The 15103-nt window shown below is 39.7% G+C and overlaps 1 protein-coding gene across 1 annotated transcript in view; it reads right to left on the minus strand.

The window, feature by feature from the left end:
- Window positions 1-15103, minus strand: part of SCHIP1 (schwannomin interacting protein 1) — a 646656-nt gene that overhangs the window by 471727 nt on the left and 159826 nt on the right. The window contains exons 3-4 of the mRNA XM_060197568.1: window positions 14271-14351; window positions 6774-6909 (exon numbers count right to left, since the gene is read on the minus strand). Coding sequence (XP_060053551.1) covers window positions 6774-6909; window positions 14271-14351 — 217 coding nt within the window. The remainder of the gene's footprint in view (window positions 1-6773; window positions 6910-14270; window positions 14352-15103) is intronic.

Below are 15103 nucleotides of genomic sequence, written 5' to 3' on the forward strand. Positions count from 1 at the left end.
CCTCTCTTTCTTTTCTCTTTCTTCACTGGGATTTGGTTACTATTTTTTCACAGACTGGAGAAATTGTTTGGCTAACTGGTAATGATTAAACTCCTTCAATACTTACTTCAGTTGCTACTGTAATTCCGGAGGTTGGTGAGTGCAATTGTCATAAAGGTATTTAGTACAGTGTTACTTGTGCTCAAAACACAACAACCGAGGAACAACAGAGCATAAAAAAAAAAGAGAGAAACACACACACAAAAAAATGGGTAGATTAAAAACAAATAAAACTGCTACCCCAATGAATGAAGACAAGAGCCCAGAAGAAACCACAAATCAGTCAGAAGTAACCATAGATAAGAAAAGTATGCAAGTAATAATAAACTTATTAATCACAGAAATGAAAACAACATTGGAGGAAAGGAATGGCAGTATTAGGGAAACAACAGTTGAGACCCCCAAGGAAAATACTGATTATCTTGAGGCAATTAGAGAACTGAAAGCTGAAATAGCTGTAATGAAGAAAAAAGCTGAGGCAAGGGAAAGCAGACTAACAGAAGCAGAAAACAGAATTAGTCAGACAGAGGATGAGTTAGAGAAAATGAAGAAAGAGGTGAAAGAGCTTAAAAAGAGATTTGAGAGACACTGAAAACAACAACAGAGACATATGGGATGATCTCAAGAGAAGTAACACTCCTAGCAAAATGTAGACATATAAATCAGTAGTTAATTAATATGAGAGGGGGAAATCAATTGTATGTCTCAAAGTTTCTCAAAAGACAAACTGAATCTTTTTAATATATAGGCTATGTATTTGATATGCGGACTCTCTCAAAAGCCTAGACCAAGTAGATTAGAAGCTTCCAATAGCACAGCTATATACATGATACTGGGTACTGTACAGCAAACCATAACAAAGGGACTTTTCAAAGTTAACCCAATTAACAAATGATGTGATGATAATATTAACTATTGATTGTCTTTTTGAACCCTAAGACAGCAGGAACCTCACATCTTCACTATAGAGCCCCTACTTCCCCCAGCCCTGGAACCCTTGGATAGGGCCCACTTTCCCGTATGCATCTCCCAATCCAAACCAAATAATATTGCATCCGCCGATCACAACCTAACCAAAGCAACGATTGCCACCTCAACATGCTTCACCTCAGACTATATCCAGAGACTTCACGTGTGGAATGACAACCATTCAGCTTCATTACTCGGGTGAGACCTTTCCTTTAATAGTACACTCTAATTTCATCTCAGGTAGTTCACTTTCTAACAAAGTCCCATAACCTAGATATACACCAGTTTCTGTGAGAGAGAGCTTATGTGCACACGTATCCATAAACTACTGCAAAATATATACCTGAAAGCAGGATTACACTAGAGTTTGCAGTGAGTACCTCCCTAACACTTCCTCTCCACTATTCCAAGCTTGGGATCCATGATTGCTCAACAAATTGTTTGGCTTCATATGTTAACTCTCTTTTCAATCACCAGGTTCCAGATGCCACCAGGATTCTGGCTAGGCTTCCCTGGATTGAAGACCCCACCAATGTGTCCTGGAGCTCAGCTTCCCCAGAGACACACCCTACTAGGGAAAGAGAGAGGCAGACTGGGGGTATGGACCGACCAGTCAACGCCCATGTTCAGCAGGGAAGCAATTACAGAAGCCAGACCTTCTACCTTCTGCAACCCTCAACGACCCTGGGTCCATGCTCCCAGAGGGACAGAGAATGGGAAAGCTACCATGGGAGGGGGTGGGTTATGGGGATTGGGTGTTGGGAATTGTGTGGAGTTGTACCCCTCCTACCTTATGCTTTTGTTCACTAATCCTTTCTTAAATAAAAAATTAAAAAAAAAAAAAGAAGATGAGAAAGAAGAACAGAAAGGGAAACTAAAACAGGATCTGATTAAATCGAGAGTAGGGCACCAAAGTAAAAACCCTGTGGTGAGGGGAGGGTGGACATTCGGCTTCCTGGGGCGGTGGGGGTGGGGTGGGGGTGCGGGTGGCCGTGGGTGGGTGGGATGGGACACAGTCTTTTGGTGATGGGAATGGTGTTTATGTACATTCCTATTAAAGTGTAGTCATATAAATCACCATTCAATTAATATGAGAGGGGAATAATTGATCATATGTCTAGAACTTTTTAAAACACAGACTGAGTCTTTTTAATACATAGGTTGACTCTTTGATATGTTGACTCTCTCAAAAGCCTAGACCAGGGAGAAATGAAGCAGCTGGTGGCACCACTATATACAAGATGCTGGGTATTACACAGAAAACCCTAACAAAGGGACTTTCAAAGTTAACCCAATTACCATAAAAATGTGATGATAACAATAACTATCCATTGTCTCCTTGAACCCTAAGACAGTAGGAACCTCACATTTCCACTATAGAGCCTATATTTCCCCCAGTCATGGAAGCTTAGGGTGGGGCTCACTTTCCTGCATGCTGTTCTCAATTCATATCAAATAATATTGCATCCGCAGATTGCAACCTAATCAATGCAACGAGTGCCCCCTCCCCAGCATGCTTCACTTCAGACTGTGTCCAGAGACTTCAGGTGTGGAATGACAACCCTTCAGCTTCATCACTCGGGTGAGACCTTTCCTTTCATAGTATTCTCTAATTCCATTAAAGGTGTTCCACTCCCTAATAAAGTCCCCAAACCTAGATATAGACCAGGTCCCCTGAGATAGAGCATATGTTCACACGTGTCCATAAACCAGGGAAAAATATATACCTAAAAGCAGAAGTACACAAAAGTCTCCCGAGAGTACCTCCCCAACACTTCATCTGCACTATTCCAGCCTTTAGGTCCATGATTGTTCAACAATTTGTTTGGCTTTGTATGTTAACTCTCTTTTCAGCCACCAGGTTCCGGATGCCAGCATGATGCCAACCAGACTTTCCTGGACTGACAACCCCACCAATGTGTCCTGGAGCTCTGCTTCCCCAGAGCCCCACCCTACTAGGGAGCAGACTGGGAGTATGGATCGACCAGTCAATGCCCATGTTCAGCGGGGAAGCAATTACAGAAGCCAGATCTTCCACCTTCTGCAACCCACAACGACCCTGGGTCCATACTCCCAGAGGGATAGAGAATAGGAAAGCTATCAGAGGAGGGGATGGGATATGGAGACTGGGTGGTGGGAACTGTGTGGAGTTGTACCCCTCCTATCCTACAGTTTTGTTAATGTCTCCTTTCTTAAATAAATAAATTAATAATAAAAAAGACTGTATCTTCTCTCAAGGACGTCCTGAGAATGTGTGAACCCCTGAGTCAAGCAGGCTCGTGAGGGTCAGGCAGGCCCTTTTGTGGGACTGTAGCCACTCACAGTTTTCAGAATGTCTTCCCAACAGAAACCTTAGTAGAATGATGACCATGACAGACAAAAGAATCTAAGCTAGGTATGCCAATTCCAAACAAATAAGGAAAAATATTTCAAGATTATGAATTCAGGATTCCACATTTTATTTTATGCACCTGATATGACATCACTGATACCAAAGTTGTCATTATAACCAGTAACTTCTTTTGTAATATTGGACCAGGATCTGTTAGCTTTCTGGTGTATTTTTTTCACATCTCTGAATTTATTGAGCTATTGCTTACGACTGAAAGAATATTGAATCTGTGTAACTACCAATGTTATAACAAACATCAACTCACCATGGAAAATTGTGTGTTATATTTGGTGTTTGTGTGTGGGGAGTTATTCTGTAGAAGTTAAGCATTTGACTAGATTCAAACCTAGCATATTTATTTTTTTTTATTATCTTTCTTTACATACTGAATAGAGACAACCAGAAATTGAGAAAGAAGGGGGTGATAGGGAGAGAGACAGAGAGATAGATACCTGCAGCACTGCTTCCCACTTGCAAAGCTTTCCCCATGCAGGTGGGGACTACGGGGTTGAACCTGGGTCTTTGTGCATTGTAACATGTGTGCTCAACCAGGTGCACCACCTACTTGCCCCAAACCCAGCATATTCTTTTGACATCAAGATTATCAATATTATTAGTCTTGACATATATGTGTATGTATGTATTATATACACACATAAATACACATTAATATATGAAATCTGTGATGTGTGTATATGGGTGCCTGAGGGCATAATCTTATTCTATCATGAATAGTACTGATTATGCCTATGGCCTTTTAAAATATTGCAAAAACTGATCTTTCCACCTATACTACCTGGATTTGGAAGCACATTAAGATTTCCACACAATGTTAAATTTAGTGCATGCTTTATCTTATTTATTAAAATGTTTCTGGTGTTTCTGTTAGACTTGCTACTCAACTTTCAAACTTTACTCCTGAATTCGCATGCTTTAGTAATTCATTTGGTGAGAACACATGAGAGATGCTAGCCCACTTTGTAATTTGAAATACTTGATAGCAATCTTACTTTCAAATGATAAACAATATGAACATAGAATTAAAGTTCAGCAAATATTGTCACCAGCGTCTGGTGATATATATATTTTTTTGGTGATATTTTTTATTTCAACCAAATTATCATGTTTTGCACATATCCATTTATTATTTCAAGTCATTGCAATGCCAATAGTGATTTTTAAATCTGCTTTAATTCTAACTGAGTTTATGCAGTCAGGGCTGAGCCAAACTTCCTTATACTGAATAGACTCTTCTTTGCTAGTGAGCTCAGAATCTGAAAACACTGTCATTAGGACCTTGTAATACAATGTGCTTTTGGAGTCTGATGACACAATAAATCACTGGGGGCTTGTGATACAATGTACTGTGGAGGATACACCCTATGGAGACAAAACTGCTGGGGACATTTATGAGGGAAAAAAGTCTCCTTTAATATCAATAGTATTAGTCTTGATATCAGAAAACTGATAACTGGCTAGATTAAAGAATTAAGTAAGGTAGAACTGCTATGCAGACATAAACACTACGACTCATTAAAGGAAAGCACACAGTTTCATTTATATAAACAAAATACTTGGGGTGTTAGAATAATTGTGATATGGAGAGTAAATACAAATCAAAGACAAACACTTGCAGAATTTCGATAAAAGTAAAAGGATAACCACCTCCCAGCAACAGTAAGTTGGATACCACTGGGTTTAGCAATGGTTGACATCTGGAATTGTGCTGTAAAACTAAAACTTTACTAACTTCAGAAAGAGGGATTTCTGATATGCCATCTCTATCATTCACAACCAATATGCAAAGTCATTTAGTTTGTACCCTCTGAAGGCAATTTTCATGTTATTTTTCAAACTTCACTCAGCTTAGACATTTCCAATATGGTTCATAAGCGCCCTCTGGTGACAAGATTTTTTTAAAAATCCCCCACTCACCACAATTGTCTTAAAAAATGCAGATTTACCTTACTGTTTATCCATAACTGCATAAACCACTTATTAAAGAATATGCAAAGCAGTCATCTGAAAACTCTTGGGAGCAACCTTCTCCTGATCCTATGAACACATTGTTTCCGCCACTGAAAGACCCTTCCCTTTTACAACCATATAAACAAGACTACAAAATAACCGAGGAGTATTTTCTTGAAACGATACACAAGCACACTTCATTTTACCCCCTAACTTATTTCTCCAGTGCCTGCTACATATGAGCACAATGACTAAACCCATAAAACCCTCACATTCCAATAGCCTGATTGTCTATTTCTTACTACATTCGGTGTGCTTTATTTAAATAAGGGCTTGCAGCAGGCTCTTTCTTTAACCCTGAACCCCAAGATTCTTATATGGATGGCCTTCCCCTCCACAAAAAAAGACAGAAAGAAAGGGGAGGAGGCAGTAAATGAGAAAAAAAAAATGTGGTCTGCATGCAGACTTGGTCTATTTGTGCTTTAAATTTTCTGCCACTGATACACCCTTTTTAAATCTGGATTTCTAGCATCTCCTGAGGAAAAAAAAAACTTACATCTGATCACATCGCCTCTGAATCCCCACATGAGAATACATTTGCATAACTGAGTATGTTGCCCTTGGCTGAACATGTGTTTTGGGGTCAGATATTCTGGGTCCACATCCTGGGGTCCATCTACCTGGTTCCTATAGACATTAAAGTTACCAATGAGACTTTTTAATTATTCCTGACAAAGTCCTGTTTTTGTTTGTTTGTTTGTTTGTTTGGTTGGTTGGTTGGTTTTGGTCACCAGGGTTGTTTGTCACTGGGGCTCAGTGCCAGCACTATGAATCCACCGCTCCTGACAGTCATTTTTCCCCGTTTTTTTCTACTTATTTTTTATTAGACGGACTGAGAGAAACTGAGAAGGAAGAGGAGGCAGAGAGAGAAAGATAGACAGACCACTTATCAAGTGTCCCTGCTGCAGACTGGCAGCAGGGATTCAAACCCAGGTCCTTTAGCTTGGTAATATGTGTGCTTAACTGGGTGTACCACCGCCTGGCCCCCACAAAGTCCTGTTTACAAGCCTCACAACCAAGCTAATTTGCTATCACATTAGCACACAAAGCACCAGTAGAAGCACACACTGAAAGGAATTTACTATTATAAAAGAAAAACTTCTCAGAAGTTGGGCAGTAAGGACACTCAAATGAGTAGTTTAGGCTAGTTCTAAGCATGACTAAATCCCTTGAACTTGATTAAGTTTGTGGTATTTTGTGGATAGCATCTACTTTGAGATAAGAGAACCCTCACAAGGGCTCACAGAGAGCAGTCATGAAGGCCAGACCTTCTGTCACAAACTTGTCTTATCTCTCAGAGCCAAAGCTTGAGCTTTGCAGTCTGAGCATAAGAAAGGGTACTCACGGGTGTGCTGCTGTCTGAGAAGGTGTTCATGCTGACTGAGCTGCTCAGCTTGTCCGAGGACACAGAAGGCGGGGATGGGCTCCTCTTGTCCAGGGGGTCCTGCCGTTGCAGGTACTCACGCCATGCTCGTTGGATGCTAAAAAAGCCAACAGGTACTGTCACTCTAATCACACTCTAAAATCACAAAATCACTGGAGTCTGAAGGAATTGATGCAGGAAATGGGGCAATTTTAACATGTAGAACGTAATGCAGGAAGTTGGAAGACCTCTGTTTTACTGTTTTGACTTTGATATACTTTATGATACTAAATGGGTCTACTGGAGTTAACTCGGGAAAAGACATTAAAGTGAAACTGGCTTGCACATGGAAGCGCACTTTGATTTATGAGACACACAACTTTTTCATTTCTCAAACTATATTTCAAATGAGAATAATAAATAGACCAACACATCACTTATTCACTTGCTCAGTCTATCGTTGTTGTCCAGTTGACCTTGGACTCTGCTGAGAGACTAAATCAGCCCAGGAAGAGTCGTTCCCACAGACCTCAAGATGAAGGTTTTCATGAAGTTAGATGCAGTTATATGGCCCTGCTCTGGGATATACAGGCAAGCATCTTGGGGTCATAGATTTTACATACTGTGCAAGAAAGCTAGCAATGGAAAAATAAAAAATAAGGGAGTCGGGTGGTAGTGCAGTGGGTTAAGTGCACATGGCACAAAACGCAAGGACCAGTGTAAGGATCCCAGTTCGAACCTCCGACTCCACACCTGCACCTGGCAGGGGAGTCGCTTCACAAGTGGTGAAGCAGGTCTGCAGGTATCCATCTTTCTCCTATCTATCCTTCTTCCTCCTCTCTGTCTTCTCGTCCTCTCTTAATTTCTTTCCGTCCTATCCAACAACGATAACATCAATAACAACGACAATAATAACTACAACAATAAAAACAAGGGCCACAAAAGGGAATAAATAAATGTTTTTAAAATTTTTTAAATTAAAAAACAAATAAACAAAAATAATAAGAAGTGAACAGAAATGATGAAATAGTAGAAAGTGCTTCATACTATCCCCAAAACTAAAGTAATATGTGATTAGCTGGCTACTTGATACTTCACCCAAAGAGAGCTTTTAATTTTCTCAGATTAGTATTTTTAAAATTCATCTACTCTGAATAAAGAAATACTTACTTTGTGAAAAACTAAGTGGGATGATCCTACTCATCAACAGAAGTTGAGAAAGAAGATCAGAAAGGGAAACTAAAAGCAGGATCTGACTAAATTGAAAGTAGGGCACCAAAGTAAAAACCCTGTGGTGAGGTGAGGGGGAGGATGGACATGCGGCTTCCTGGGCCAGTGGGGGGGTGGGGGTGGGGGGGTAAGAGGTTGGGTGGGGGGGATGGGACACAATCTTTTGGTGATGGGAATGGTGTTTATGTACACACCTATTAAATTGTAGTCATATAAATCACTATTTAATTAATATGAGAGGGGGGGAAATTTTATTGTATGTCTAACAAAGGGACTTTTCAAAGTTAACCCAATTACCAAATAATGTGATGTTAACAATAACTATCCATTGTCTTCTTGAACCCTAAGACAGCAGGAACCTCACATTTCTACTATAGAGCCTAAACTTCCCCCAGTCCTGGGACCCTAGGGTAGGGCCCACTTTCCCACATGCTTCTCCCAATTCTTATCAAATAATATTGCATCCGCTGATTGCAACCTATCAATGCAATGAGTGCCACCCCACCATGCTTCACTTCAGACTGTGTCCAGAGACTTCAGGTGTGGAATGACAATCCTTCAGCTTCATCACTCGGGTGAGACCTTTCCTTTCACAGTATTCTCTAACTCTATCCCAGGTGGCTCACATCCTAACAAAGTCCCAAAACCTAGATATAGACTAGGTTCCAGGAGATAGAGCATATGTACACACGTATCCATAAACCAGGGTAAATATATACCTGAAAGCAGTAGTACAGTAGAGTTTGCAGTGAGTAACCCCCAACACTTCATCTCTACTATTCCATCCTTTGGGTCCATGATTCTTCAACAATTTGTTTGGCTTTGTATGTTAACTCTCTTTTCAGCCACCAGGTTCCAGATGCCATCAGGATGCCGGCCAGGCTTCCCTGGACTGAAGACCCCACCAATGTGTCCTGGAGCTCTGCTTCCCCAGAGACTCACCCTACTAGGGAAAGAGAGAGGCAGACTGGGAGTATGGACTGACCAGTCAACGCCCATGTTCAGCAGGGAAGCAATTACAGAAGCCAGACCTTCCACCTTCTGCAACCCACAACAACCCTGGGTCCATGCTCCCAGAGGGATAGAGAATGGGAATGCTATCAGGGGAGGGGATGGGATATGGAGTTTGGGTGGTGGGAATTGTGTGGAGTTATACCCCTCCATCCTATGATTTCGTTAATGTCTCCTTTCTTAAAAAATGAAAAAAAAATTTAAAAATTAAAAAATAAATAAACAAAAATAGTAAGAAGTGAACAGAAATGATGAAATAGTAGAAAGTGCTTCATACTATCCCCAAAACTAAAGTAATATGTGATTAGCTGGCTACTTGATACTTCACCTAAAGAAAGCTCTTAATTTTCTCAGATTCATATTTTTAAAATTCATCTATTCTGAATAAATAAATACTTACTTAGTGAAAAACTAAGTTGTTTTTTTTTTCAACTGGCACTAGTCTCTAATCTTTAAGATTAAAATCCAGGTTTCCACAGAGGCCCAGTGAACACATCTGTTCTCCCTTGGGAGTCATCCAGAGATGAACACCAATTAATTGTCAGGATTCGGTCTTTAAAAATAGTATAAAATATTTGCAAAAATCCAGTACTACCTCTTCTAAGCCACTGGGAACACTGGCTCTTCCACAGTTCCTCTACATACAACCATCCATTAACATTGTTTCTCTATAGATTTACGTTCAGTTGACTAAAATAGCTCAAAGATGATCGCTTCTCAATAGTCAGAGGGTTCAAAGAGCACAAGAAAGATACCTCATTGCTGAGTCTATATGTGTTAATAATTTAGTAAGTCTCTGTGCATTGTAATAACGCTCAAGAAAAAGTCCAGGAGCTGCAGTCAACACCTTTGGGAAAGAAATCAACTTCTCTGAAGTTCTGAAACTCAAACATCGAGAGTCTTACTAAGAGGTCAGAAATTTCTTCAAAGATCCTATAAAGTGTTCCTCATGGTTTGTACAAAATTGCATAAGTATATTATTTTGCAGGCTTTTAAGATTCCCCCTACCTCTCCTACCTTATGCTTTTGTTCACTAATCCTTTCTTAAATAAAAAATTTAAAAAAAAAGATTCCCCCTAAATTATATATTCCACTTCTAGTCAAACAGGATTTAACTGTTTTTTTATTATTATTATTATTATTATTACATCTTTACTTACTTACTCTTCTTTGGTTTTAAGATTTTTTTAAAAGAATCTCAAAGAAAGTTCTGCCAGATGACATAACTGAGTTTGGGAGGCCCAAGACTTCTCATGTGACTTATTAAAGGCATAGCTAATTTGGGGGAGCTTGTTAGTTATTTCTACATCATTTGAAGGATGTGAGTCCTTGGATCTCCCCATAGTACTGCTCACCAGTGATGTCACTCAAAGGTACCAAACAATCTGTAAAATTGCCATTAAATGCTTCAAACTTGGTTCAGAGGCAATTCAAAGAACAGAAGAAACACACAACTCAAAGAATACAGACATAAGACCCCAAGATTTTATTTTCTCTCTCCTTAAAACCATGATTATTCAAAAACAATGTAAAAATGGGGCTGGGCACTAGCACAGCGGGTGAAGTGTACATGGTGTAAAACTCAAGGACCTGCGCAAGGATCCTGGTTTGAGCCCCTGTCTCCCCACCTGTGTGTGTGGGGGGGATCACTTTACAAATGGTGAAGCAGGTCTGCAGGTGTTTATCTTTTTCCTTCCTCTCTCAATTTCTCTCTGTCCTACCCAGCAACAACAATAGCAATGGCAATAACAACAACAAGGGCAACAAAATGGGGGAAATGGCCTTCAGGAGCAGTGGACTCCTAATGCAGGCATCGAGCCCCAGCAATAACCCTGGAGACAAGAAAAAAATCCAATGTAAAAATAAAAAAAAGTCATGATCATTTGAGATACAGCATCCCCTCTTTCAGAAAGTAGTGTCTTTATGAAACTTATATGCTGAAAAGGGAGTAAAGTGAATAAATAATTATCATTCATTTTATGGAATTTTCTTAGTTTTCCATACTGCAAAGATTACCTACCAAATATAACAAGTTCATAAAAGTTAAAATCATAGTGACATAGTAAAAACAGAATGATAAAACTAAATCCACAGGGTTACTCCTCTTGCCTGGGACACTGCTATTTATACAAGCACTGTCTTGCTTTCCAACTTTTGTTGTAAAAGTAGTCATTTCTTTGGCTCTCTTTTCAGTTACTGAATGTAAATTAGCAATATAAGACTTCCCTAAGTGAAGTGGTGCAAGGAACGGGGGGTTCTGTATTATAGTTTAGCTTACTAGACACCAGAGGACGGTATGGTACATTTAGAAACCTCCATACCACTTTTTCTGCATCATCTGTAATCTTGAGTTCAACTTCCTGCCAGGCTGATCTTATTTGCCATCTGGATCTCTCTCTTTCTCTCCCTAATGCCAATACTTGCCCCCACACACATACTCATTCTCACTCTCCCTCACAGGTGTCAACTTGAACAACAATGATCTTGGCCACAAAACAGTCTTCCCTTTATTGAGAACTAAGGAGGATTCAGAAATAAGCATATAGGCAGTAAGAACGAGAGCTGGGGTTTGAACCTGAGTTCATCTCCAAAGTCAGCTCTCAACCACTCTTTCTGTAGACCTTTTTCAAATTAAACCTTTGAATGTGACAGCTATTGTTCCCAGTTAATCATGGCTTCACTGAGAAATAGTTTTGAAATTATTTGGGGGACAGTTTTCATTCTCTAGAGTTCCTCCTTTAAGGAATATAATGTTTTTTCACCAGAAAATCAAATATATTGATAAAAAAATAAGAAAATGACATGAGGATAATTAATGAATAAACTTTTTAAACATTTGTATGTTTCAATATCTCTGTTGTTTCATCACAATATAAATATTGTTAAAGCATAAGGAAAGGGAGTATCACAGTTACATAACAATTTTTTAGATGAAAGTTTGTGTTCAGAGCTTACTATAAGTACACAAGGCATAAAACCACATGTGAGAGTAGTTGTGAGATGGAATTTAGAGAGTATGTCTCCTTTCTCAGGGAAACGGTGGGTATACCCAGGATTCCTACAAAGTGAATCTTAAATCCCACCTCTATTCATTCCTGGCTACTAAATTTGAGGGTTGTTTCATGTGAATCCCATGTCTAGAGACTGTTCCCTAGAATGTGGGGATATGGGCCCTCAGGGTCTTTCTGGGAGGATGCAACAAAGGACCTAGGGAGACAGCCCAGAACACAAGGGGGACATGAAAGCTATATCCTACACCAGTTGGGGACTGGTAGAGAGTGAAAGACACTCTCTCTTTGTCTCTATCCAACTCTTAAGACTCTTTTTAAAAAAATATTTACTTATTGGATAGAGACAAAGAAATATTAAGAGAGGAGAGAGAGAAAGGAAGAGAGATATCCACAGCATTGCTTCACTGTTCATAAAGCAACACCCCACCCCGCACAGTTGGGCTTGAACCTGGATCCTTGTGCATTCTAATGTATGTGCTCAAGTGGGTGTGCCACTGCCTACGCCCCCGCCTTGGGCTTTTTTTAAGTGAACAACTTTTGAGGAGCACAAGTGTCCTTCTCAGTGGGCTCCCAGAGCAGTGTGGGTACTTGGCACATGGTGGGAGGCAATGGCAGAAGACGAAGAATAGGAGAGAGGAAATAGGCCCCAGCAGTAGAAAATGTCTGGTGCTCATCCTATCAGGAGAGTTAAGAACTTAATAACCAAGTTAGACAAGAGACACTGAACTGATGCAACTCAATTTCCATTACACAGCAGGATTATTCTACCCTCATACTCAACTGGAAATGGGGTTCAGAGTTATCAGAAGAGATAAAGCCATCTGAGTGCACCTCACTGAACTATGACTCCTCCATCAAACCAACTCACATAAAACTCCCTAAGCAGCCAGAAGCTCCACACAGAGGTGTTCTCTCTCCTGCTCCTGCCGCTGGTGCTACGGTGAAGATGATGAAAACTAAAAAGACCAGAGAGCGTTCCTCTTTTCATTCAGCACTCAAAGTAAGCTCTCCAATTTTTTCACATAACTAAGTCTTCCTTCCAGCATGATTTCATGGAAATAGACATGGTCTTAATGAGAGAATTCTTGAGTATAAAGCAACATATGCTTGGAAACTAATCTTACGTAGTGAGGCTTTTATGCTGCTTATGTGAAATGCCTGATAAATTATTCATTTAGTAAGTGTGACACAGAGCTTCCTGGAAAGGTCCCAATCATGTCACAAACCAAGTTCGAGCCTGACCTAGAGTGGTCATCCTGCCTGTATGTTGGCCCAGAGGCAAGCTTCACTGATAACCAAGGTTAGCACTGATTTATAGGGGAGTGTGCTAAATTTGGCTTTAATCCATCAGGCCATTGCATCTAACTAGTTTCCACTGTGATTCCTCAATCCAAGAACCAATCATTACTCTTTAAATGTGTCCAACTCAAGGCTTCCTTCTTCAGGGGTCTCTCTAAGTTTTTCCTTTTTTTGTAAGAAAATCAGTGGTACTGACAAAGGTAAGGCATGTTTAAGTTCCCAGGTACACGGTATGTGGATCATGCTTTTCTCTTTTCACTCTTTTTCATCTAAACTGATCGTGTGTCTGCTGACTTACCCTCAGTTAAAGTTCAGTGTATCTCTGTGACACGTGACCAGCCTTCGGTGATGCCCCTCTAGCCCCAGGCATAGTAGTAAATTTTCATTGCATTTGGAGAGGATCTGACCTCATGTTGACTGTAAGTTATTACAAACACCCCTGAAGGAAAGTCAGATGGAAAGAGGAGAGATATCCAAAAATAATTGAGCAAGAAGTGGAATGTAAATAGGAAGAAATAAGCTGGCTGAAGGTGTGTGTGTGTGTGTGTGTGTGTGTGTGTGTGTGTGTGTGTGTGCATTTATGTGTCTATCTGGAATAAGAAAATGTCCTACAGAGGAAATAACCAATTTGTTTGAAAGTAGAATTAGACAAATATTACAAATATTAGAAAGCAGAGAAAATTAATGACAAAAGGGAAAAATCAAGAAACGTTGAAGCAGTGAAAATTACTTTCTGTATTGTCCAGCAGATGGTGCTATGTGTCTGAGCAACTTTACTGTGCCCAGACCTGGACGGAAAGCTGTGTAACCTATAAATGTGAAGTAAATAAATAAATGTGTAATTCTCGTGAACAAATTCCTTAGTAAATTCAGAAGTTAAAGAATCAGGATCTGTAAAAGTAATAATGAAAACTTTGAAATAACTTACACTTTCACCTTTGATTCCAAAGGCTGTAGACTGAGGTGACACTTTTCAATATTATTCTCCACATCCATGGCCAATTGGTGACTATAAACAGAAACCACATCTCAATACAGTTGCAGCAACAAAGTTAGCATCTATATTAATCATATAATAGTTAAGATTAATTAACACATATAAATCTTGATCACTTTACTTTGCAAAGATCTAAAAGTTCTTACTGATGTATGATGTAATGAATTATACAGGAATGAACAGGAGTTCAGTAAATTGATCCATGAAAAGTAATTTAGATGAAGATATCAGAACAAAAGTGTAGAGGCTAATTTTAGACAATGAGGAGACAATTTGGTGAAATTGAAGGATGAAAGTGGAATTGTAAAAGCAACAGATATGGATAAACAGAAAATTAAGTTACTGGTAACATAGTGTGCACAAAGCACACTGTGGAAAATGCACACTGTGCACAAGCACCATGGACAATTCACAAATTTTATGTATTTAATCTTCACAGGAGCCTCTATAAACTACTCTTTTTTTGTTCTCTCTTTTTTTTTTTTTTGCCAGGGTTATTTTGGGGGCTGGGTGCCTGCACTATGAATACACTGCTCCTGTAGGCTGTTTTTTCCCTTTTGTTGCCCTTGTTGTTTATCCTTGATATTATTGCTATCATTGTTGTTGGATAGGACAGAGAGAAATGGAGAGAGGAGGGGAAGACAAAGAGGAGGAGAGAAAGATAGAAACCTGCTGACCTACTTCATCACCCATGAAGCGACCCCCCTGAAGATGGGGAACGGGGGGCTTGAATTGGGATCTTTGTGCTTCGTGCCATGTGCACT

This window comes from Erinaceus europaeus, chromosome 9, assembly GCF_950295315.1.
Source record: "Erinaceus europaeus chromosome 9, mEriEur2.1, whole genome shotgun sequence".
NCBI classification, from domain to species: Eukaryota; Metazoa; Chordata; class Mammalia; order Eulipotyphla; family Erinaceidae; genus Erinaceus; species Erinaceus europaeus.